The 26417-nt window shown below is 47.6% G+C and overlaps 1 protein-coding gene across 2 annotated transcripts in view; it reads left to right on the forward strand.

Annotated features, from left to right (window-relative positions):
* HIP1 (huntingtin interacting protein 1) overlaps window positions 1–26417 on the forward strand; it is a 153218-nt gene that overhangs the window by 123120 nt on the left and 3681 nt on the right. For both annotated transcript variants that reach the window (XM_033839212.2, XM_033839213.2), the window contains exons 10-31: window positions 1934–2009; window positions 2102–2242; window positions 2455–2552; window positions 2916–2988; window positions 3559–3742; window positions 4269–4357; window positions 4731–4847; window positions 5815–5916; window positions 6148–6291; window positions 6742–6877; window positions 8768–8854; window positions 9060–9167; window positions 9249–9385; window positions 11163–11273; window positions 12049–12107; window positions 12509–12602; window positions 20220–20320; window positions 21004–21109; window positions 22255–22378; window positions 22827–22888; window positions 25198–25306; window positions 26275–26348. In XM_033839212.2, the coding sequence (XP_033695103.1) occupies window positions 1934–2009; window positions 2102–2242; window positions 2455–2552; window positions 2916–2988; window positions 3559–3742; window positions 4269–4357; window positions 4731–4847; window positions 5815–5916; window positions 6148–6291; window positions 6742–6877; window positions 8768–8854; window positions 9060–9167; window positions 9249–9385; window positions 11163–11273; window positions 12049–12107; window positions 12509–12602; window positions 20220–20320; window positions 21004–21109; window positions 22255–22378; window positions 22827–22888; window positions 25198–25306; window positions 26275–26327 (2311 nt within the window). In that variant the 3' untranslated portion in view covers window positions 26328–26348. The remainder of the gene's footprint in view (window positions 1–1933; window positions 2010–2101; window positions 2243–2454; window positions 2553–2915; window positions 2989–3558; window positions 3743–4268; window positions 4358–4730; window positions 4848–5814; window positions 5917–6147; window positions 6292–6741; window positions 6878–8767; window positions 8855–9059; window positions 9168–9248; window positions 9386–11162; window positions 11274–12048; window positions 12108–12508; window positions 12603–20219; window positions 20321–21003; window positions 21110–22254; window positions 22379–22826; window positions 22889–25197; window positions 25307–26274; window positions 26349–26417) is intronic.

The raw sequence follows: 26417 nt of genomic DNA on the forward strand, positions 1-26417 counted from the left end.
CTAGAAGAGGAAGAGCTTCTCTGACCAAAGGGGAAATTATTCTGGTGCATTTGGGAAAGAAAATTGGTGACGAGATGACAAGTCCAGCTCATCTTTCAATTAAGCATGCCCCAAGAAGAAGGGATGGAATGGAGGGAGAGACAGGAGGATGGGGCCGGCGAGGGGGGGGGGAAGCATGAGCATGATGTTTTCCTTGTTAATTTCTTCACCCTTGACTGCAGGAAAAGCGTCGCCCCCCCCACCCCCAGGACCCCAAGCTTAGGCTTCTTTTGCTGGTTCCTGAGCAACAATCAGAGAGGGCAAGTTCGGGGTTGTGCTATCCTCCCCGTTTCCTTGTTCCGTCTGAAAAGCCTCGTATGTTTATTCTATAATAAATGACTTATTAAATGCTAGGAAACAGGCCCTGGGGCTGATTTCCTGGAATGTTAAATTCCAGTAGCTTAGGAAAGCAGCAGAGCCTATTACTGTTGGCTCCAGCCCAGAAAGCAGGGAACGTGTGGTCAGGTGATTCTGTTTCCTTTCATTTTTTTGAGCTTATAAAAGCATTTCCCATGCGTGCCGCCTCACCTTCTCTTCCACAGACACGGTGGCTGAGGCCTCAATGTCCCCGAATTCGGGGAAAGCAACAGTGATGTCACAGGGACAGTCCTAACCCTGGGGTCTGAAGGGTTATCGTGAGACCCCAGGAGTTTCGCTTATTGGGCTGAGCTGGAGAAAATTCTGTGCTGCAGAGAGAGGGTGCTGAGATCCCTGACCCTCTTTTATTATATCTCAGAAAATATGTCTGGTGCCCTCAGTTTTGTTGGCCTTCAGTGTTTAGATTCAAAATGGAGACTTGAGGAAGAGAAAAAATTGGGGTTTATTTATTCCCATATCCATCCAAGATTAGGACACAGTATAAATGGTTTTTCTTCAACCAATATTGCTGAGTAATTCCATGCCTGGTACTACTTTATTTTTATTTTTTAATTAATTTTAATCGGAGTATGGCTGCTTCACAATGTTAAGTTAGCCTCCGCTGCACAGCAAAATGAATCAGCCATACACATACAGATATCCCCTCCCTTTGGACTTCCCTCCCATTTTACCACAGTGCATTAGGTAGAGTTCCCTGTGCCATACAGTATGTTCCCATCAATTGTCTATTTTATACATAGTATCAATAATGTATATGTGTCGATCCCAGTCTCCCAATTCCTCCCTCCCCACCCCTTTCCCCCTTGGTATCCATACATTTGTCCTCTACGTCTGTGTCTCTATTTCTGCTTTGCAAAGAAGATCATGTATACCATTTTTCTAGATTCCACATGTATGCGTTAATCTACGAGATTTGCTTTTCTCTTTCTGACTCACTTCACTCTGTATGACACTCTCTGGGTCCATCCACGTCTCTATTAATGACCCAATTTCGTTCCTTTTTATGGCTGGCCCGGTACTATTTTAAACCTAGCTCAGCAGGGCCCAGTCTCTGCCTTCTAGAAGCTTATAGTCTAGTTGAGGAGATAACAAATAGCGCTCAAATAAGGTGAATTCATTAAAAAGAGATCTGCCTTAGTAATTAAGTTCCCTTCCCTCTTCGTATCATTAGTGGGTTTATCCTCAGAAATTTATTTTAATATTACTCTAAGCCAAACATTGCTAGGAAGACACATCTGCCAAACAACAGCATATATTCTACGGTGATGCAGAAATTAGTTTTTGGACTGTCTACTCTTCCAAAGGATTTTGTGGTTTGAATTACTCTTCCCCCATCAGTGAGGACTGGCTATAAATAATCTCTCCCTGCAGCATCGTAACTGCATCCTAGCACCATGGAGCCCATCTCCTTGGCAGCCTGTGCCCGGGGGCTGGGCAGGCAGTAGGAAAGCAGGGTGTCCCCTCCCCGGGGCTGGTGAAGGCCCCCAGCAGCCCTCAGGCCTTTCTCCACCCTTAGGTTGAAAGATCTCTTCTACCGCTCCAGCAACCTTCAGTACTTCAAGCGGCTCATTCAGATCCCTCAGCTGCCAGAGGTAAGGCCACACCCAGGGAGCTGCTGAGTCCTGGAGGCTGTCTTAGAGGCTGGCAGGTGGGCAGGGTCTGAGGATGTGTCTTCCCTTTTCAGAACCCACCCAACTTCCTACGAGCCTCCGCCCTGTCAGAGCACATCAGCCCCGTGGTGGTGATCCCAGCCGAGGCCTCATCCCCCGACAGCGAGCCAGTCTTAGAGAAGGATGACCTCATGGACATGGATGCCTCCCAGCAGGTGAGGACCACTTAGGAGGAAGCTCAGGCCTTCCCGTTGCCCCCGGGGAGGGCAGGAGGACCTGGGACAAGTTCAGCCACCTTCTAACCCAAGCGCCGTAAGTGGACCTGAACCAGATTAAGAAAGTATCCGTTCCCACGTGTCACTCGTGAGACCCACGCTGACCTCTCTGGGTCTCTAACCTTGTCCTTACTCCTTTCTGGTTGCCGCAGAATTCATACGACAGCAAGTTCGATGACATCTTTGGCAGCTCCTCCAGCAGTGATCCCTTCAATTTCAACAGTCAGAATGGCGTGAACAAGGACGAGAAGTGAGTCCGGGCTGTGGAGTTAAAGCACATGGTACAAAAGCTAAGTTAAGCCATGATCTCACTTGCCACACCCAACCAAAGAGGAATTCTTGGGCTTCTTCGGTAAATGTCTTGACCTTCGAATACTGGCCCCTTTAAAATCCCAGAGGAAAATCGAATGAGGCTGAAATACCCATGGACCTGTGGGTGGTAGATTAGTATCTGGAAACGCTGACAGTCTTAGCGTATAACTTACAGGATTTCAAAGAACTGTTCCCAAATTAACATCGACTTTTAACCTCCTCCCTGGGTCTCCTAGCTCGCATTTAAAAGGGAAGGGATAGAAGCACAGTGGAAGCAAACTTGCTGTCCTTCTGTTCCTAGGGATCACTTAATTGATCAACTGTACAGAGAGATCAGTGGGCTGAAAGCACAGCTGGAAAACATGAAGACTGAGGTATGAGCTAGGCTCTGATCTGCGTCTGGGCTTCACCGGAACATGACAGCTTTTAATATTAAATTTGCTTCACATCCACCCTTGTTGGGCCACATCTTGACCAGGTCGTTATGCATTTCCAGTGCACTTAACCCTTGAGAGCAGCATTTAAGCCACGCTCCAGGGGCCCTGTGATAGTGGGAGATAGTTGTGATCACCAGCTGGCTGTGAAGCTGTGTGGTGAGAGACCTGCTCTTCTCACTTGGCGACGAGAAGGTTTGACTTGTAGCTCTGCTGGCACTTTGCAGTGTCTGGTGCGGAGGCTTTACCCTGGGACCGGCAAATGTCCTCTCCTTCATGCCAGCTGGTCCATCACGGCTCCCAGGCCCCTCTAACAGGACCAGAACTCCCCTGCCGTCACCCCCTGTTGTGGCTGGGGGGTGGCTTGTAGTGACCAGAAGCCTCCACTCTCGTGAGGCCTTGGGAGTGGGCCTCTTAGGAAGACCCAGGTGTTGATGTGGTCGGCGCTGGAGACGTGTTAGGTCGACCCCGCTCGGCCCGCCCAGCGCTCATCCCCGGGCCCTCCCGCAGAGCCATCGAGCCATGCTGCAGCTGAAGGGCCGCATCAGCGAGCTGGAGGCCGAGCTGGCCGAGCAGCAGCACCTGCGGCAGCAGGCGGCCGACGACAGCGAGTTCCAACGGGCCGAGCTGGACGAGCTCAAGAAGAAGCGAGAGGACACGGAGAAGGCTCAGCGGAGCCTGACGGAGATCGAGAGTGAGCGGCGGCTGGCACCGGGCTGGGCGTGAGGGTGGGGCCGGGGAGGGCGGAGCCCAGTGAGACCCCGGATGGAGGCTGAGGCCAGGCGCCAGAGCCCCCGCCTCGAGTCTGTCCGGGAGGCCGTCGTGAATGCCAGTGTCACCAGTCAGAAGGGCAGATCGGTGTCGGGCAGGTTGAGAGCCCCACTTGAGGCCCTGCTGCGAACACGGAGATGGGGCTACAGAGGATGACGAAGGAGAGGGAGCCTAAGAAAATTCGTGGCATAAAAGCCAAAAACCCTGATAAAGTAAATGCCGAGCATGAAATGCTCAAGGCATGTATCAGTGGAGGGATTTGAATTAGGTGAATTCTTCATTAAAGAAGACCTCCCAGGGGACTTTATTTCAGTAGGGGTTTTGAGGGAGAAGGAGGTATATATGCTTGTGAAAAGGAGGGACGATCTTCTAGGGGTTCTGGCTTATTGGAAGGAGGGCAGAGGGTCCCCACCAGTGCAGACCCCTCACCTTGGTCCTTGACGATACAGGGAAAGCCCAAGCCAACGAGCAGCGCTACAGCAAGCTAAAGGAGAAGTACAGCGAGCTGGTGCAGAACCACGCCGACCTGCTGCGGAAGGTAGGACCCTCACTGCCCCCATCGGCACGCGCAGGCCCCGCTGCACGGGGGAGACGGTGACTTACGCCACGTGGCTTCTCCAGGGCTGGCGCCCCCGCCGTTACTTGGAAACCGCAGCTCCCTGGCCTCCTGTATCTCGAGCTCCACCTTAGGTGCCAGCCCCACTAGCATTAGCATTATCCCACATCTTTATCATTTTGGCAAATAGTTGAGAGTTGAGCATCTGAAGGTGACAGCTTCCTTCTAGGTGGGAAAGTGATGTCTGTGTCCGACTCTAGGGCACCCAAGGTCTGAACGGCGTCATTTCTTCCGGAAGGAAGATGGCCTTTGTGCTGGAGATACGCTAGTTCAAGACACTGTGCTTCTCTTACAGAATGCAGAGGTGACCAAACAGGTGTCCGTGGCCAGACAAGCCCAAGTGGATTTGGAACGAGAGAAAAAAGAGCTAGAGGATTCTTTCCAGCGCGTAAGCGACCAGGCCCAGCGGAAGGTGAGTAGAAGAAGTAGGTGGGAATTGGTGGGGGGGAGGGTGTCTGTCCGAGATGGAGGTGGGCCTTGAGCACTGCACAGATTGAAAGACCTCGTCGTCTGCTTCACGAGCAGGTAGAGCCCTGTGGGAGGGTGACAAGGGACCGTACAGGACAGGACGTGGTTACCCATGTGTAAGGGGTTAGAGGCATGACGTGATGAAGGGTCTGAAGTTGAGTGGGGCTCATCAGCTAGGACGAGTCTTGAGGAGGTTTTGAAGTGGAAGCAGGTGGATGTCAGAGAGGAGTGGCATTCATAAAGACCCACAGCCAGAACTCCCGTGAGTTGGGATGGGGTTGGCGGCAGGTCCGATTGGAGTAAAGAGATGTCGGGTGGATAAAATGGAACGCCTTACACTTAGAGTAGTGGCTTTCACGCTCTCCTGTGACCCAAGTGAAAAATACATCTGATGGAAATCAAAGTTTCACAGAGCAATACTCATCCTTATTATGTGAATGCATGTGGATTTTTTTTGTGGGGGAAGCTCTGTTTACTGCATTCTTTTAAAAATGTTAGCTGTGAATTCTTACTCATGGGTCACAACCCGCTCTTTGAAAAACACCACTTAGAAATCAAAGAAGGGAAATTGTTTCAAGACGGTGAGATGGGGTGAGTCAGCATTATACCTACTGGGTGTTGGGATGCCTGAATTAAAGATCTCGTTCTGCTTTAATTAGTATTATGGGCTCAAGCATGACATTTGGGAAATGTCCCTAAAACTCCCCACCCCCCACCCCACCCCCGCCCTTGACATTTCCTGAAGCTGGAAAAAAAATTTTGGTACATTCTGAGCTCTCACCTTCCCCCTGCTTTATGTCAGGGTATAAAAGTATACAAATCTCACAAGTATAGCCTGGGAATTTTTACACGTGTTTATCCCGTGAAACCACCACCCAGGTGGGAGCGCTCCTGCATTTCTTCTCTTTCAGACTCAAGAACAGACGGAAGTACTAGAGAGTTTGAAGCAAGAACTTGCCACCAGCAAACAGGAACTCCAGATTGTCCAAGGCAGCCTGGAAAGTTCTGCCCAGGTAAGCGTCACCTGTCTTTCCCTTCCTCATTCTTCTCCATCTCTGGCTTTGGTGTTGTTGGCACCCGGCATCCATCACCATGAGCACATGGCCCACCTTGGTCCCATCTGGGAGCAGTGTGTCCTTGGGAAGGGGCAGATTCCTTGTGGCCTGGTGGTGGGTGTGGACCTCTGGAAAGGGGACAGTTTAATTCTCCCAGCAACTCCCTCTTCCCACTCGGTCGCCCTGCAGTCAGAAGCGAAATGGACCGCCCAGATCGCCGAGCTGGAGAAGGAGCGGGGCGGCCTGGTGGAAGCCATGGCTTGTCGAGAGGAGGAACTGTCCGCTCTTCGGCAACAGTTGGAATACACCCAGATCAAACTGTCCAGCACAGAGGCAAGTAACGGACGCCCACTGGGGCTGACCAAGTCCAATTTCATAGTCATGGGCCTCGGCAGTGTATGCGTGGAGGCAGGGGGGCTGTGAAAGGGGTTTGGGGCCTTCGGCCGGATCGCGAAGGCGAATATTCTGCGGGCGTAGCTCCTAATGCCAGTGTGCCCTGTGCTGCACACAGAGCAGATGAGAAGGGATGCACCTGGCACTCTCTCCCCAAGGGTGGAGGCCGGGCTGCCGTGGTCCATCCCCACAGCCTCCTGTGCTCGGGGGCACACACCTGTGGACAGAGTTAAAAAGGCTTTTTCTCTGTGTCAAGCTAACTGGCTTCGGCCTCATTAGCAGCAGCTCGAGCTAAGGTTCCAGGAGTCCCAGCTGTGTCACAGGTGGGTGCTGCATGGAGGCTCATTCGGGGGCCTATGGCCGACTCTCACTTCCCTGGACCATCCCTAGGAATCTGTAGGCCGGCTCGCGAAGGACCAGCGAAAAATGCTTCTGGCGGAGTCGAGGAGGGCTGCCGAGCAGGTGGTGCAGGAGGCCCTGAGGCGGTTTGAGGAGCCCGCTCTCTTCAGCTGTGCCGGATCTGCAGGTGCCCTTCCCCTTGCCCGGCTTGCAGGTGCCGGATCCTTACAGCCCAGTGCTCTTCGGCGTTGGCCTTGAATCCCGTGAGACCCTGATCTCAGGGGTTCCCAGCCCAGCTGCATGTCAGGATCACCTGGGGATGCCCAGGGCCCCCCCCCCCCCCCACGCCTAATTTCTATTCAGTCGGCAGCTCTGCAGCACAGGGCCTGCGCAGTAGTGTCTTCTAAACCCCCCCACCCCCCCCCAGCTCTCACCCCTCCCCCGCCCCGGGTGTGATAACTACTGCTTTGGTCGTGGATCACGCTGATGAAATGCATCCTGGGAGCCGAGGCCTGGTAACAATTCTGAATGCCGGGAGGAGGAGGAACAGACAGGCCTCTGTGTCTCTAAGGAGAACAGTGGTCTGAATCCAGAGGTGGCTGCCATGAGCTTCAAATCTAGACAGGGAGTCATCATCCTTAAGCGTGGAGAGGCAGAAACGATAAAATCCCCACAGGGTCACGGGCGTGAGCAAGGGCCCACTCTGCGTGCCCCAGAGTCCTCAGGGCATATGGTGAAGTCAGGAGCCCCGTGATGAGAGGAGGGCCCTGGTGCACAGTAGATGGGCGAGCATCCAGGCCCGGGGCATTTGTGAAGTCGTGGACGTAGCCGTGAACAGATCTCATTACAGCTCATTTTCGAGCAGAGGGGACTTGATGGTCTTGAGAGGTCCCATTCAGAACGAGGCAGACGGGAAGAAACAGCTGATGGGTGATTTTATTTATTTATTTTTTTTGCGGTACGCAGGCCTCTCACTGCTGTGGCCTCTCCCGTTGCGGAGCGCAGGCTCAGCGGCCATGGCTCACGGGCCCAGCCGCTCCGTGGCATGTGGGATCTTCCCGGACCGGGGCACGAACCCGTGTCCCCTGCATCGGCAGGCGGACTCTCAACCACTGCGCCACCAGGGCAGCCCTGATGGGTGATTTTTATTATCAGCTAGAAAGGTCTCGATTTGGTGAAGTGTTTCAAGAAGGACTGTGATATCTTGTTCAGTGGGGAACCCGTCTGTAGGGAAATCCAACAGTTGCAAATGAAGTAGCACACTGGGTACCTCATTTACTGCGAGAACACCAGGACATGGGGCAGCTGTGGGCAGATTCCACAAGAGATGGTATGAGCTGGGTTTTGGAGGAAGAGGAGAGACATAAAGCCATGGAGAGGAAGAAGAGTGGGGAATAATAATCATAAAAACGGCTGACATTTACCGAGTGCTTGCAATATGCCAGGCACGATTCTAAGCGCTTTATGTGCCTTGGCCCAGCAACCCTCACTGTGATGCCAGGAGGTGGTACTATTATTCCTCCTTGGTCGGATGAGGAAGCAGGCGCATGTGGCCTGAGAACACAGCCAGTAGTGATAGAGCCAGGAGCTACAACACGTATGCCACGAGACGCAAGAGCCCCTACTTTTAACTCCTGTGCGTGCGATTCAGTCTCCGTGGACCAGTGCACAGAGGCACAGCAGTGGGAATGACGGTGTTGTGGGCAGAACGGGGAGCCAGGGGTCTGAGCCCAAGAGTAATGGGAGTCCAAGGGCCTTGAAACACTTAACAGGAAGGCCTGGATTTGATTCAGTGGCAGTGATGGGAAATGAGGGGCAGAAGCTAGACCGTGATGCCATTGCCGTGGTTCTTGGCTAAAGGACCAGGTAGCCTCAGAAGTACAGCCTTTGAAGCTACAGTAAGAGAATCACGTACCAGCATAGCCATCGATCTCTCCTCCCTCCCCCTTCTTAGGGAAGCTCCTGCAGGGCTGGGGCCCCCCACTGGGAAGGTCATCTGTCAGGCAGCTTAACTAACAAGGATGAAGTGAGCTGAGACAGCTCTGACTCTGACTTTGCCCTGTCTTCCCTCTCACAGATCACCTACTCTCCAAGGTCAGGTCCGTTTCCAGCTGCATCGAGCAACTGGAAAAATGCTGGAGCCAGTATCTGGCCTGCCCAGAAGGTAAGAGAGGTGAAGGAGAGGGTCTGTCACTAGTGACAGCTGGGCAGGGATCCGAGACGCTGGAACGTGGCAATGGTGACCATTTCCTAGGCACCCAGAAAGGAGTGTGTGTGTCTAACCTGCAAAGCGGGGAGGAAGGAGGTATGAAAGTGACCGCCCTCCCCCTCCAGCAGGACTGAGAAAGTTTCCTTTAAACTCCTGGCAGCTATCAGTGGGCTTCTGCACTCGGTAACCCTCCTGGCCCACTTGACCAGTGACACCATTGTTCATGGCAGCACCACCTGCCTTAGAGCCCCGCCAGAGCCTGCCGACTGTAAGTACCAGGGTGAGGGGCCACCACCACGGCACGGGGAGCAGGGGGCCTTTAAAAGTCTCTGTCGCCTTGCCTCTGCAGCTCTGACCGAGGCCTGTAAGCAGTATGGCAGGGAGACCCTCACCTATCTGTCTTTCCTGGAGGAAGAAGGAATCGTCGAGAGTGCCGACAGCACAGCCATGAGGAGCTGCCTCACCAGGATCACAGCCATCGGCGAGGTATCATCAGTGATATCCCTGGGGAATGTCGTTTTTTGGTATGAGTGCTGGGGATTTCTTCAGGGATCAGTGATGTTCTAAGCCAGTTCTTTCTGTACTTTAAACTTGATTCGGGAAGGTAGAGTTAGAACTGTAAAACTTGACCTTCTGAATGACTTTCCAGTTGTATTTAATTCACTGGATATTAATTACAAATCTTCTGTGTGATCATCACTGTGCTAAGCAGTGTCAAAGAAGGATGAGCACAGTTTTCCTGTTTTCAAGGGTTTTTATCTGGCTGGGCAGGTAACACCTAAAATGAAAATAATATATTTATTCACTCAATAAAGATGTAGTGAGTATGACCTATGTACAGGGAATTGTGCCAGGTGTAGTTCTACAGGGACAGATAGGTCCCCTGGGGAAGGTATGGTCTCCCTGGGGAAGAAAAATAAAGAAATCAACCTTTTTTAATTTTTATTTTATTTTTGGCTGCGTTGCGTCTTAGTTGCAGGGTCTTAGTTGCGGGATCTACGTTGAGGCATGCAGGATCTTTCATTGCGGCACATGGGCTCTTCGTTGCAGCACGCGGGCTTCTCTCTAGTTGTGGCACACAGGCTCCAGAGCATGTGGGCTCTGTAGTTTGTGGCACACTGGCTCTCTAGTTGTAGTGCGCAGGCTCAGTAGTTGTGGCACGTGGGCTTAGTTGCCCCGTGGTGTGTGGGATCTTAGTTCCCTGACCAGGGATTGAACCTGGGTCCCCTGCATTGAAAGGTGGATTCTTAACCACTGGACCATCGGGGAGTCCTGGAAATCAACCATTTCTATACAGTGTGATACAGATCTATTTAAGGAGTACACTGCAAGGCAGCTTTTAATTCCTAGAATAGTAGGAATATTACCACCTAAAATAGTGGGAATGATAAATTCAGAGAAGGAAGAGACCAGGGCCAGAGATCATATCCTCATCATCTCTCATTCAAACTCCGCCAAGTGGCTTGCAGGGTCTTAGTTCGCTGACCAGGGATCCAACCCATGGCAATGAAAGCACAGAGTCCTAACCACTGGACCGCCAGGGAATTCCCTCATCTGAATTTTTTTTTAATTTATTTATTTTATTTATTTTATTTTTGGCTGCATTGGGTCTTCGTTGCTGCACGCAGGCTTTCTCTAGTTGCGGCGAGCGGGGGGCTACTCTTCGTTGCAGTGCTCAGGCTTCTCATCGCGGTGGCTTCTCTTGTTGCGGAGCATGGGCTCTAGGTGCATGGGCTTCAGTAGTTGTAGCACGTGGGCTCAGTAGTTTTGGCTCGCGGGCTCTAGAGTGCAGGCTCAGTAGTTGTGGTGCACGGGCTTAGTTGCTCCGCGGCACGTGGGATCTTCCCGGACCAGGGCTCGAACCCGTGTCCCCTGCATTGGCAGGTGGATTCTTAACCACTGCACCACCAGGGAAGCCCTGAAGGTGTTTTTAAAGTACCTCCCAAGCAGCAAATACAGTCACTGCTGCACAATGGTGGGGTCAGGGTCTGAGCAGCTGCAACTGAATGGCCTTGTGTGGGGTTCAACAGGGATGGCCTTCTGGAAAGAGGTGGGTTCTGAGTGAGAATAGAGGTGGGAGGAGTGTGGAGTTGCAGAGCTCATGTGGTAGAGAGTTCCAGACAAGTCCCACCACAGCGTGCAGAAGTGTGTTACGTGGTGGGACCCTCCTACCTTCTGCCGTCATGTGGGGGTTACCTGTCCACCACGGGAGGGTAGAGAGGAGGTCAAAGGGTCATTTCCGCCTTCATGATGCTGTTCACAGGAGCTCCTGCCCAGAGGCCTGGACATCAAACAGGAGGAACTGGGGGACCTGGTGGACAAAGAGATGGCTGCCACTTCTGCTGCCATTGAAACCGCTACGGCCAGAATAGAGGTATGAAAGTCTCTGCAGGATCACCTAAGGTGATGCTGTGCAACTACCTTTTGGCAACATTGCCCGCTGGATATATCTTAGCGGTTCTCTGCAGAGCCCCCTACAAAACAAACCAAAACCCAAATCCCCTGGGGTCTCTGAGTTACAGAAAATAGAAAGTTCTCCAAGGGAAGATGAGCAGTTTCCTCAAGGATCACATACTTTGGTGTCAGGCCATCCTACATTCAAGCTCCAGACTGACCGCTGAGTTACGTTAACCCCGCTAAGATTCGGATTCCTTTTCTATATGATGGTGATGATAACAGTACCTTCCTCACAGGGGTGTTGTAAAGAGCTCAGTGAGGTAATGCACATGGATCTCGGTGCCAGGCACTCAGTAAACCAACGGTAACTGTTGTCTCAGGGAAAAGCTGAGCGGGCACCATTGGAAAGGTCACATGTTACTCCTTTGATGGAAGACTCAGGCCATCTGCCTTGGTGTGCTGCCTGCCTCGAGGACCTGGTAGCAGCTGCCCCTGTTGGCTGGTGCCGTAGCTCTCAGAGTTCTGTGCACATCAGCCCAGGTGCCAAAATGTCAAGACACAGACTATAGCTCCAGCTGCCTCCCACTGAATAGACCGGAGGTCTGGGTTCTTTTCCTGACTCTCACGAGGACATGGGTGGGCACTTCTAGGTTTCTCAGCTACTGCAGGATGTTGGACCCCAGGTGTAGCAGGACACCAGTGGGTTCTCAGTACCTGTGATGTACTGAGAAACTCTGCTTCTTTTTTAATAGGAGATGCTCAGCAAATCCCGAGCTGGAGACACAGGAGTTAAATTGGAGGTGAATGAAAGGTCAGTCTGAGCGGCGTGGTGACACCTAGGTGATCAGGATCTGTCTTTCCTGTACTGGATCATACTGATTAGAATAGAACCTTAGCCACCACAGGGAAGGGCTGAGTCTATGGAATTGTCAATATCAGTATTAATGATGACCATGATATCAATATTGCATTATAGGGGAAAGAAACCCCAAGAGTCACTACTTACCTATTCCTTATGAAGAAGATCCACAATCAAGTCTCCTCTCTCACCCCCCTTTCCTTCAGAGCTTCACCTCCAGAATATTCCCTGCCTTTTTTCCCATCCCAAGTTTGCGTGTGTTCAGGAGAGAAAAAGAAAACAAGTCTTCCGCATTGTTTTTGGTCTCTGTTTTGTGTCCCTGACTTTTTTGTTGTTGTTTTTGCTTGTTGCAGGATCCTTGGCTCCTGTACCAGCCTAATGCAGGCTATTAAGGTCCTGATCGTGGCCTCAAAGGAGCTCCAGAGAGAGATAGTGGAGAGTGGCCGGGTAAGCATGGGTGAGGGCCCTAGACAGAGCAAACATCGGTTACTGATTCCCAGCTCAGTGAGAGGTGGAGTCTACTCGATACACATTCAGTGAGGTCTAGGTGTGCTGCCGTCCAGCCATATGTGTCCACCTGAGGGCACAGCTGCCACTCCCATGGATGTCAACAAATGCTATGGAAAGAAGCTGGGGCATGGCCAGGTCCCCGGAGGGCAGTCGGCCAGAGCCTCCAGCGGCAGGCTCATTCACCCCAGTGGATGTCACTGGAACCTGCCATGGAAGCCCAGTGTGCATTGCAAGTCTGGACTCTCGGAGGAGGGAGTGAGGACTTTTAAAACCAGGCAAATCAGAAAAGCCAACCTGGTGCTGACTCTCCACTGTGGGCTCTGCCCATGTCTCTTTCTGTGCATGCGGGATCTTAGTTCCCCTACCAGGGATCAAACCCGCACCCCCTGCAGTGGAAGCGCAGGGTCTTAACCACCGGACTGCTGGGGAAGTCCCTGCCATGTCTCTTTCCAACAGCAGTTAACTCGCAGTGATTCAGACAGACTCTGCCTCCGTCCCTTGTTGACATCATCACTTCAGTTTTCTTGCTCCTTTGCTGGCGTCATCAGCCTCTTTTTTCCTTTCTCATGTGCCCGTGTGTGGCTGCAGCTCAGGAGACAAAGGTCCAGAGAGGGGGCTATGAGCCTAAAAACAATCCTATAAAGAACGAAGCTATACCGTTTACCACGTGATGTTACAGTGAAATGACTGCCAGCCTTCAAGGAAGCAGGGTCTCATCAAAAGTAAAATCTGCCAGCACCCGGAGTTTGAATTTCTCAGGTTCCAGAATTGTTTAATATTTTGATGAGTAAAATGTATCTGGCTCATCATAAATGTATGGTGGAGTAGAAGGACGTGCTCTCACTCCCTCTTGTGAGAACACCAGAATCACAACTAGCTGCTGGACAATCATTGACAGGAAGACACTGGAACTCACCAAAAAGATACCCCACATCCAAAGACAAAGGAGAAGCCACAGTGAGATGGTAGGAGGAGCGCAATCACAGTAAAATCAAATCCCATAACTGCTGGGTGGGTGACTCACAGACTGGAGAACACTTAAACTACAGAAGTCCACCCACTGGAGTGAAGGTTCTGAGCCCCATGTCAGGCTTCCCAACCTGAGGGTCTGGCAACGGGAGGAGGAATTCCTAGAGAATCAGACTTTGAAGCCTAGTGGGATTTGACTGCAGGACTTTGACAGGACTGGGCAAAACAGAGACTCCACTCTTGGAGGCCACACACAAAGTAGTGTGCACGTCAGGACCCAGGGGAAGGAGCAGTGACCCCAGGCGAGACGGAACCAGACCTACTTGGTAGTGTTGGAGGGTCTCCTGCAGAGGCGGGGGGTGGCAGTGGCTCACCATGGGGACAAGGACACTGGCAGCAGATGTTCTGGGAAGTACTCCTTGGCGTGAGCCCTCCCAGAGTCTGTCATTAGCCCCACCAAAGAGCCCAGGCAGGCTCCAATGTTGGGTCACCTCAGGCCAAACAACCAACAGGGAGGGAACCCAGCCTCACCTATCAGCAGTCAAGCAGATTAAAGTTCTACTGAGCTCTGCCCACCAGAGCAACACCCAGCTCTACCCACCACCAGTCCCTCCCATCAGGGAACCTGCACAAGCCTCTTAGATAGCCTCATCCACCAGAGGGCGGACAGCAGAAGCAAGAAGAACTACAATCCTGCAGCCTGTGGAACAAAAACCACATTCACAGAAACATAGACAAGATGAAAAGGCAGAAAAGGCAGAGGGCTATGTACCAGATGAAGGAACAGCTCTACAACAAATGCTAAAGGAACTTCTCTAAGTGGGAAACACAAGAGAAGAAAAGGACCTACAAACACAAACCCAAAACAATTAAGAAAATGGTCATAGGAACATACATATCGATAATTACCTTAAACGTGAATGGATTAAATGCTCCAACCAAAAGACACAGGCTTCATGAATGGATACAAAAACAAGACCCATATATATGCTCTGTACAAGAGACCCACTTCAGACCTAGGGACACATACAGACTGAAAGTGAGGGGAGGGAAAAAGATATTCCATGCAAATGGAAATCAAAAGAAAGCGGGAGTAGCTATCCTCATATCAGATAAAATAGACTTTAAAATAAAGAATGTTACAAGAGACAAGGAAGGACATTACATAATGATCAAGGGATCAATCCAAGAAGAAGAGATAACAATTATAAATATATATGCACCCAACACAGGAGCACCTCAATACATAAGGCAACTGCTAACAGCTATAAAAGAGGAAATCGACAGTAACACAATAATAGTGGGGAACTTTAACACCTCACTTACACCAATGGACAGATCATCCAAACAGAAAATAAATAAGGAAACAGAAGCTTTAAATGACACAATAGACCAGATAGATTTAATTGATATTTATAGGACATTCCATCCAAAAACAGCAGATTACAATTTCTTCTCAAGTGTGCATGGAACATTCTCCAGGATAGATCACATCTTGAGTCACAAATCAAGCCTCAGTAAATTTAAGAAAATTGAAATCATATCAAGCATCTTTTCTGACCATTATGCTATGAGATTAGAAATGAATTACAAGGAAAAAAAACGTAAAAAACACAAGCACATGGAAGCTAAACAATACATTACTACATAACCAAGAGATCACTGAAGAAATCAAAGAGGAAATCAAAAAATACCTAGAGACAAATGACAATGAAAACAGGATGATACAAAACCTATGGGATGCAGCAAAACCAGTTCTAAGAGGGAAGTTTATAGCTATACAAGCCTATCTCAAGAAACAAGAAAAATCTCAAATAATCTAACCTTACACCTAAAGAAACTAGAGAAATAAGAACAAACAAAACCCAAAGTTAGCAGAAGGAAAGAAATCATAAAGATCACAGCAGGAATAAATGAAAGAGAAACAAAGGAAACAGTAGCAAAGATCAGTAAAACTAAAAGCTGGTTCTTTGAGAAGATAAACAAAATTGATAAACCATTAGCCAGACTCATCAAGAAAAAGAGGGAGAGGACTCAAATCAATAAAATTAGAAATGAAAATGGAGAAGTTACAACAGACACCGCAGAAATACAAAGCATCCTAAGAGACTACTACAAGCAACTCTATGCCAATAAAATGGACAACCTAGAAGAAATGGACAAATTCTTAGAAAGGTATAACCTTCCAAGAGTGAACCAGGAAGAAATAGAAAATATGAACAGACCAATCACAGGTAATGAAATTGAAACTGTGATTAAAAATCTTCCAACAAACAAAAGTCCAGGACCAGATGGCTTCACAGGTAAATTCTATCAAACATTTAGAGAAGAGCTAACACCCATCCTGCTCAAACTCTTCCAAAAAATTGCAGAGGAAGGAACACTCCCAAACTCATTCTGTGAGGCAACCATCACCCTGATACCAAAACCAAACAAAGATACTACAAAAAAAGAAAATTACAGACCAATAGCACTGATGAATATAGATGCAAATATCCTCAACAAAATACTAGCAAACAGAAAACAACAACACATTAAAAGGATCATACGCCATGATCAAGTGGGATTTATCCCAGGGATGCAAGGATTCTTCAATATACGCTAATCAATCAATGTGATACACCATATTAACAAACTGAAGAGTAAAAATCATATGATCATCTCAATAGATGCAGAAAAAGTTTTTGACAAAATTCAACACCCATTTATGATAAAAACTCTCCAGAAAGTGGGCATAGAGGGAACCTACCTCAACATAATAAAGGCCACATATGACAAACCCACAGCAAACATCATTCTCAATGGTGAAGAACTGAAAGCATTTCCTCTAATATCAGGAACAAGACAAGGATGTCCACTCTCACCACTATTATTCAACATAGTTTTGGAAGTCCTAGCCACGGCAATCAGAGAAGAAAAAGAAATAAAAGTAATACAAATTGGAAAAGGAGAAGTAAAACTGTCACAGTTTGCAGATGACGTGATACTGTACATAGAGAATCCTAAAGATGTCACCAGAAAACTACTAGAGCTAATCAATGAATTTGGGAAAGTTGCAGGATACAAAATTAATGCACAGAAAGCTCTTGCATTCCTATACACTAATGATGAAAAATCTGAAAGAGTAAATAAGGAAACACTCCCATTTACCATTGCAACAAAAAGGATAAAATACCTAGGAATAAACCTATCTAGGTTTATTTTGTATGAATAAACACAAAAGTCCTGTATGCAGAAAACTATAAGACACTGATGAAAGAAATTCAAGATGATACCAACAGATGGAGAGATATACCATGTTCTTGGATTGGAAGGATCAATATTGTGAAAATGACTATACTACCCAAAGCAATCTACAGATTCAATGCAATCCCTGTCAAATTATCAATGGCATTTTTTAGGGAACTAGAACAAAAAATCAAAATTTGTATGGAGACACAAAAGACCCTGAATAGCCAAAGCAGTCTTGAGGGAAAAAAACGGAGCTGGAGGAATCAGATTCCCCAACTTAAGACTATACTACAAAGCTACAGTAACCAAAACAATATGATACTGGCACAAAAACAGAAACATAGATCAATGGAACAAGATAGAAAGCCCAGAGATAAACCCACACACCTGTGGTCAATTAATCTATGACAAAGGAGGCAAGGATATACAATGGAGAAAAGACATTCTCTTCAATAAGTGTTGCTGGGAAAACTGGACAGCTACATGTAAAAGAATGAAATTAGAACACTCCCTAACACCATACACAAAAATAAACTCAAAATGGATTAGAGACCTAAATGTAAGACCAGACCCTATAAAACTCTTAGAGGAAAACATAGGAAGAACACTCTTTGACATAAATCACAGCAAGATCTTTTTTTGATCCACCTCCTAGAGTAATGGAAATAAAAGCAAAAATAAACAAATGGGACCTAATGAAACTTCAAAGCTTTCGCACAGCAAAGGAAACCATAAACAAGATGAAAAGACAACCCTCAGAATGGGAGAAAATATTTGCAAACGAATCAACGGACAAAGGATTAATCTCTAAAATATGTAAACAGCTCATGCAGCTCATTATTAAAGAAACAACCAAATCCAAAAATGGGCAGAAGACCTAAATAGACATTTCTCCAAAGAAGACATACAGGTGGCCAAGAAGCACATGAAAAACTGCTCAACATCACTAATTATGAGCGAAATGCAAATCAAAACTACAATGAGGTATCACCTCACACCAGTCAGAATGGGCATCATCAAAAAGTCTACAAACATCAAATGCTGGAGAGGGTATGGAGAAAAGGGGACCCTCTTGCACTGTTGGTGAGAATGTAAATTGATGCAGCCACTATGGAGAACAGTATGGACGTTCCTTAAAAAACTAAAAGTAGGGGCTTGCCTGGTGGTGCAGTGGTTGAGAGTCCGCCTGCCGATGCAGGGGACATGGGTTCGTGCCCCGGTCCGGGAAGATCCCACATGCCGCGGAGCGGCTGGGCCTGTGGGCCATGGCCGCTGAGCCTGCGCGTCCAGAGCTTGTGCTCCGCAACGGGAGAGGCCACAACAGAGAGAGGCCCAAATACAGCAAAAAAAAAAAAAAAAAAAAAAAAAACTAAAAGTAGAATTACCATATGATCCAGTGATCCCACTACTGGGCATATACCCAGAGAAAACCATCATTCAAAAACACACATGCACCCCAGTGTTCTTTGCAGCACTATTTACAATAGCCAAGTCATGGAAGCAACCTAAATGCCCATCGACAGACGAATGGATAAAGAAGTTGTGGTATATATATACAATGGAATGTTACTCAGCCATAAAAAGGAACGAAATTGGGTCATTTGTTGAGACGTGGATGGATCTAGAGACTGTCATACAGGGTGAAGTAAGTCAGAAAGAGAAAAACAAATATCGTATATTAACGCAATATGTGGAACCTAGAAAAATGGTACAGATGAACCGGTTTGCAGGGCAGAAGTTGAGACACAGATGTAGAGAACAAACATATGGACACCAAGGCGGGAAAGCTGTGGGAGAGTGGGGATGGTGGTGTGATGAATTGAGCGATTGGGATCGACATGTATACACTGATGTTGATAAAACTGATGACTAATAACCTGCTGTATAAAAAAATAAGTAAAATTAAATTAAAAAAAAAAGAACAGAGCTATATCTGCTTTGGTGGCGCTTTTTATCAGTCCGAGAGGTGATGTTTTCTGCCCCCAAAATAGAAGGAGGGACTGAGCAAGGAGTATCTGTAGATTCTCAGACTGTCCGGTACTTCCGAAGCATAAAAGCATTTTAAAATTCCAAGTAGGAATTATTATATTTTTCTTTCAGTTTTATTGAGATATAATTGACACACAGCGCTGTATCAGTTTAAGGTGTACAACGTAATGCTTTGACTTAACGCATATGAAGCGATTATCCCAGTAAGTTTAGTGAACAACCGTCATCTCTTATAGATACAAAATGAAAGAAAGAAAACAAGCTTTTTCCTTGTGACGAGAACTCTTAGGATTTAGTCTCAGTATCTTTCATGTATAACACACAGCAGTGTTCATTATATTTTTCATGTTGTACATTACATCCCTAGTACTTATTTATGTTATAACTGGAAGTTACACCTTTTGTCTCCCTTCCTCCAATTCCCTCCCCCACGCCTCAGCAATTATTTTTTTAATCACTCACTGTGTACTCACTGTCCTCTTCTGGCAAATCACAGAGAGCGGCTAGACTCACCTCAGTTCACAAGTTATTTGTATATACATATAAATAATATATATATTCTTATATATACAATATAGAGATATTGGGATGTGATAGAAATGCTATAGGCTTTGGAGTCAGAAAAGCCTAGGATTTATTTCCATTTATTTCCTGCATATCCTTAGGGAAAGTATTTTTGCCTCTCTGAATCTTAGTTTTCTCATCTTTAAAAATGGGAATGATAATTACTCAGCCATAAAAAGAAACGAAATTGAGCTATTTGTAATGAGGTGGATAGACCTAGAATCTGTCATACAGAGTGAAGTAAGTCAGAAAGAAAAAGACAAATACCGTATGCTAACACATATATATGGAATTTAAGAAAAAAAAATGTCATGAAGAACCTAGGGGTAAGGCAGGAATAAAGACGCAGACCTCCTATAGAACGGACTTGAGGTTATGGGGAGGGGGAAGGGTGAGCTGTGACAGGGCGAGAGAGAGTCATGGACATATACACACTAACAAACGTAGTAAGGTAGATAGCTAGTGGGAAGCAGCCGCATGGCACAGGGATATTCGCTTGGTGCTTTGTGACAGCCTGGAGGGGTGGGATAGGGAGGGTGGGAGGGAGGGAGATGCAAGAGGGAAGACATATGGGAACATATGTTTATGTATGACTAATTCACTTTGTTATAAAGCAGAAACTAACACACACCATTGTAAAGCAATTATACCCCAATAAAGATGTTAAAAAAAAAAATGGGAATGATAATGCTCACCCCTCGGGGTTACTGTGAAGACTGCATGGCATAATATATATAAAAGCACCTGGCACACAGTAGGCACACGATAAAAGATAGCTAATAGTATTTTTCACTTCCCTAGGGTACAGCATCCCCTAAAGAGTTTTATGCCAAGAATTCTCGATGGACGGAAGGACTTATCTCGGCCTCTAAAGCTGTGGGCTGGGGAGCCACTGTCATGGTGTAAGTATCCATCCATCCCAAGGCTCCTCACTTCACCCTGCTTTCCAATGATCCACCCCAGAGAACAACTAAGGGGAAGAATCTGCCCCCTAGAAATGAACTGTTGATAGGGAAGTTAATAGGACTGAAAGTTTCAAAGGGAGTCTGGGTCTGAATATAAAGAAGATGTGGTACATATATACAATGGAATATTACTCAGCCATAAAAAGGAACGAAACTGGGTCATTTGTAGAGACATGGATGGTCCTAGAGACTGTCATACAGAGTGAAGTAAGTCAGAAAGAGAAAAACAAATATTGTATATTAACGCATATATGTGGAATCTAGAAAAATGGTACAGATGAACCGGTTTGCAAGGCAGAAATAGAGACACAGATGTAGAGAACAAATGTATGGACACCGAGGGGGGAAAGCGGGGGGTGGTGGTGGTGGGATGAATTGGGTGATTGGGATTGACATGTATACACTAATATGTATAAAATAGATAACTAATAAGAACCTGCTGTATAAAAAAAATTAATTTCAAAAAAAAAGGAGTCTGGGTCTCCTGGAGCAACACGGGGGGTGGGGCGGGCTGGCTGAGCTCCCTGTCTGCCAGGGTGATGGGCGTGGTCTAAAGGTGAGGTCATTAGAGGTTGCAGCTGTCAGTTTCATAACCCATCTGGTTCTCACCTGACTATCAGGGATGCAGCTGATCTAGTGGTACAAGGCCGAGGGAAATTTGAGGAGCTGATGGTCTGCTCGCATGAAATTGCTGCTAGCACCGCCCAGCTTGTGGCCGCATCCAAGGTAGGACCTGTGTTGGGCTCCCCAGGACACTGTAAGTTCTGACTGGGTTAGAAAATATACCTGGACCATGGCACTGGCCCCAAGAACTGATTATTTATCCAGTATCCAGGTAGGTTGAGTCCCAGATAAAAATTCTGTCTCCAAGGGTCCCCTAAAAGCCTTTCGGCAGGGAGCCCCTCTAACCCACCTCTCCACGTGCATGCCTTTTGTCTTCATCATTTTTATTGCAAGTGGCCTTTACGTGTCCAGCCATGCCAACCTCTGATGAGCAATCGTACGTTCAAGGAGCGCTCAAATAAGGAAAATGCCGGCCCAGTAAGCTGGTTACCTGGCTTGGCTCTGAAGTTCCACAATTAATGTCTGCCTCTCTTCAAAAGGGTCCAGATTTGAACCATTGCCCCAGCTAATCCTAATGCAAAGCTCGTCACCAAAATCCTTCCATGAGTTGTAGAGTTCCCCAGGGAGTGTTCTTTTACTGTCCTTATTTATTGTTGTCCCAAAATAGTGATAAAGCTAGAGTTCGAGGCCACCAAGTAAATAAGCCAGGAATGATTTTGTTTTTAATTTATTTGTTTAATTTATTTATTATTTTTGGCTGTGTTGGGTCTTCGTTGCTGAGTGCAGGCTTCCTCTAGTTGCAGCGAGCCGGGGCTACTCTTCGTTGCAGTGCGCGGGCTTCTCATTGCAGTGGCTTCTCTTGTTGTGGAGCACAGGCTCTAGGCACACGGGCTTCAGTAGTTGTGGCTCGCGGGCTCCAGTAGTTGTGGTTCGTGGGCTTCAGTAGTTGTGGCTCGCGGCTTCAGTAGTTGTGGCTTGCAGGCTGTAGAGCGCAGGCTAGGTAGTTGTGGCACACGGGCTTAGTTGCTCCACGACATGTGGGATCTTCTTGAACACCAGGGCTCAAACCTGTGTTCCCTGCATTGGCAGGCGAATTCTTAACCACTGCGCCACCAGGGAAGCCCCAGAAATGATTTTTGATATTAGAGAGAGATGCCAGGAGTTGACCCCCTAGGTAGCGATTTTTGAGAAGTTGAGTGGTGACCACAGCAGAGCCCATATATTTGTCAAGAACCATCAGACCGACTATCTGATTCCATCCTTGCTGCTCTATGTTGTGTGACGCTAAATCTGCTTGGTCCTGGCAGGTGAAAGCTGATAAGGACAGCCCAAACCTGGCCCAGCTGCAGCAGGCCTCTCGGGGCGTGAACCAGGCCACCGCCGCAGTTGTGGCCTCAACCATTTCTGGCAAATCACAGATCGAGGACACAGGTAGCCTTTCAGAAGCAGCGCTTTTCTCATCCATCCCATGTGGCTGCTCGTTACATTCTTCTCCACGATTCCGATCTCCCACAGTCCTGTTTCCAAATTCTGTCTTATTTTTCATCTTTGTACATTCAAACTTACCTTCTCAAAAGTTGAGACACCACACAAGCATGCTGTTGGTCACTCTAGGGACAGGCCTTAGCTAGATTGTCCATTTAGCTATTTCTCTGAATTCAGAGAAATGACTCCACAGGCCTGATTGTCCATTGGGGTGGGGTCTGACCCTAGTTACCCTGTCATTGTCTTCCTCCCTCTCCACCCCTCACTTACATTCACGCGTATGTTGGTAAATGACAAACCAAGCATTTCAGCAGAGCATTGGCACCGGCCACCTCTCAGGTAAGTGTCAGCTGGGGTGTCATTCGACAAGACCCTCCTATTTCCATCATTGCAGACAGCATGGACTTCTCAAGCATGACGCTGACCCAGATCAAACGCCAGGAGATGGATTCCCAGGTAGGAACTCCATCTCTAAGTCTGGTCAGACTCCATTGCCTATGACACTGACCCCACATATTATTCCCATGGGGAGAAGTCAGAGAGAAACTCGCGGGGGAAATGAACACAGAGGTACATATCACCCCAAGAATGAACGTAAGTGATGCTGGAAGAAACAGCGGAGGTGGACAGAGGTCATTAGTAAAGATCAGAATCTTAACTCTTGCCCACCCGTCTTGGTCTGGCATCCCTCAAAATGTTATCAGCTCTCTCCTAAGCGGACCATAAACTGGTATTTAATAGTCTTATATTGACAATTTTTTGAAAACTTTCAATATGAATTATTTGTATATGACCTTCAGGTGTTTTTTTTTAAAAGTCAATCCACTGTTAACCCATCAAAGGCGATGCCATTTCTCAGTTTTAGTAAAGTTATGCCATGCAAAATAGGATCCTGGAGAATACCTGACATCCTTGTTCTAGAATTTCTGGTCACAGTCCTGGGGTAAAGTCCAGCTTGAGACTGGTGAAGTCTATACTCAGCATTTTTAGGAAAAGTCATGTGCCAGGTGTCTGTAGACACTGAAAGAACTGGGCTCAGTTCTGTTGTCTCTGCTGAGCTACTGCAGAAGCAACTTACCTATATTGTATGCAAGTATGTGTTTTAGAATTATCCCATGGCGGGGCAGGGAGAACAGGAAAGAGTATTGCTGAGACAAGTCTGGCCACGAGTTGGTAGTTGATGGAGCAATATGAAAGGTATATGGTGGGGTTCACTGTACCAGTCTCCATCCTTCTGTATATGTTTTACATTTTCCATAATAAAAAGTTTAAAAAGCAAAAAAAACCAAACCACCTTACTGGGTCTAGTTGCTTCCTCTCTGCCCATCTTCAATGCATTCAGCCTCAACATATTGTAAAAATGTAAATGACGACATGTCAGTTCCCTGCTTAAAAGCTTCCGCTGGCTTCCTTTGGACTTCCTTTGGGCCCAGACTCCTTCCCCTGGCCCGTGGGCCGCAGGCGTAACGATCCTTGCCTATTGCTCCAACCTCACCTCATGACTCTCTCCCGGTCAAAAGTTACTTCCTGAGAGTAGCCTTTGCTGCCCACCCTTAGTCTTTATCACTAAGTCGCCCTGTGTCATTTGCTTTATGATCAGGTCTTTTCTTGTTCATTAGTTTGTCTCGTCCCCCCATGAGGTAAGGGGTAAGCAGGGACCTTGTCTGTCTGAGCACCACTGTGTCTCCAGCACCTGTAACAGAGCCTGGGGTCCATTATGGGAGCTCAGCAAATATTTCTTGCAGTAATAAATAAAATAGTTAATGAGGAGGAATAGCCAAGAACCAACCCTTCCTTTAGTGAGATTGTACCTTTTCCTGCACAATAGTAACCCTAAGTTATACCAACCCCTCAAAAATGCCAGAACCATTGTATTTGGTTCCTGTCTAGACTTCCAGAGAACTGGGGTTGAAGGAGATGGGTTACAACTGGATTAGAATGTATCATATAGGTAGACTAAACATTAGAGTTGTCCTTTTCTTTCCATTTTTTCTCTTTTTATTTATTGAAATAGAGTCGACGTACACTGTTACATTAGTTTCAGATGTACTACATAGTGATTTGACATTTGCCTACATCACGAAATGATCATCATAATAAGTCTAGTAGTCATCTGTTTCCCTACAAAGTTATTACAATAATACTGACCATGTTCCTTATGCTGTATATTATACCCTTGTGACTTATTTATTTTATAACTGGAGGTTTGTACCTCTTAATCCCCTTCACATATTTCACCCCCCTCAACCTCCCCTCCACTCTGTCAACTACCTGTTTATTCTCTGTATCTGTGAGTCTCTTTTCATGTTATTTTGTTTGTTTTGTTTTTTAGATTCCACATTTAGGTGAGATCATATGGTATTTGTCTTTCTATGACTTACATCACTTTTCAAAATACCCTCTAGATCCATCCATGTTGTCGCAAATGGCAAGATTTTTCATTTTTTTTAATAGCTGAGTAGTATGTTTTTAGTTAGTGATTTATCAGAGGAACGTAAGATAAGCCCTACTCCCATTTAGGCATTTGGACCGTGAAGTATCATTCATTTCCAGTAGAGGGTCCCAGTGAGAAGGCATAAAAGCCATTGGGATAGATGGATGAACGAGAGGATGGAGAAATGAGAGCAGAGACAAGGGTGAAATTGAGGACTGGGTAAGCTATGGATAACATGGACGACGAGTCCTGGACCACAGAGGAAAGGGATTAGGTCGACATGAGACCGTTCTCAGGTCCCTGCTCAAAGCAAAGGCCACTTTCCCCACAGGTTAGGGTGCTGGAGCTAGAAAACGAACTGCAAAAGGAGCGTCAAAAACTGGGAGAGCTTCGGAAAAAGCATTACGAGCTCGCTGGTGTTGCCGAGGGCTGGGAAGAAGGTGAGCCAAGGACTGGCACAGCCCCCAGGGAGGGAGGTGGGGGGATGCTGTGGGCCTCCCCCTCCCATACAGCGGAACCAGGAACTTCTCCCTCCTCCCTTCTATTCACAGGGCATCTTTTTTTTTTTTTTTTTTGTGCGGTATGTGGGCCTCTCACCGTTGTGGTCTCTCCCGTTGTGGGACATAGGCTCCGGACGCGCGGGCCCAGCGGCCATGGCTCAGGGGCCCAGCCGCTCCACGGCACGTGGGATCTTCCCGGACCGGGGCACGAACCCATGTCCCCTGCATCGGCAGGCGGACTCTCAACCACTGCGCCACCAGGGAAGCCCTCACAGGGCATCTTTTTTCTCCAGTGGTGAATAACCCATAAGCCCCAAACTGGTGGTGAATAGAAAGCTTTTGTGGTCATCTTTCAAGACCTGAATGTTGACCAGTGGACTGAATGGTCACTCACTCACACCATTGCCTTCCAGACCCAGTTAGCCTGGTTTTTCTCCCCAGGAGTTTAGTTTCAGGCCAGCATCAAGTTGAGTAGTGAATGAATGAATAGTGGTCAGTGAAGGTCCAGCAGACAGGGCGAGTGAATTCCAAGCTTCTGGCTGCCTAGAGCCAGCTATGGGTAGCAATGGCGAGAGACAGAAAGGGTCAGGAGCTAGAAACAGTGTGGAGTGGAGAAAGGTTCACCCCACCAGCCCAGGGACTCTTGGTCGCCCGGAGTCTGTGCGGGCTGCTTTTCTAAACATCCAAAGTAGCCAACTTGATCACAACCAAGATCGTGATTCTCGTTGGGCTCATTGACTCTGGGAGCCCACCACAGATGCCGCCCAGTCATTCCTGGACACTTGACCCAGGGAATAGGTGGTTATGATTATGTATTTTAGAGCCCAACCTGGCGGCCGTTTCTGTTGGCTAGATGACTGTGTGCGTGCACCAAACACTATGAAGCATAAGTGACACTTGTCTTTTAGGAACAGAAGCATCACCACCTACGCTGCAAGAAGCGATCACCGAGAAAGAATAGAGTCACGTCGACGTCCCACAGGTCAGAGTGTAAATCCTTGTTGCCCATCTGTGTGTGTGTGTGTGTGTGTGTGTGTGTGTGACTCCCCCA

This window comes from Tursiops truncatus, chromosome 15 (genome assembly GCF_011762595.2).
Source record: "Tursiops truncatus isolate mTurTru1 chromosome 15, mTurTru1.mat.Y, whole genome shotgun sequence".
NCBI classification, from domain to species: Eukaryota; Metazoa; Chordata; class Mammalia; order Artiodactyla; family Delphinidae; genus Tursiops; species Tursiops truncatus.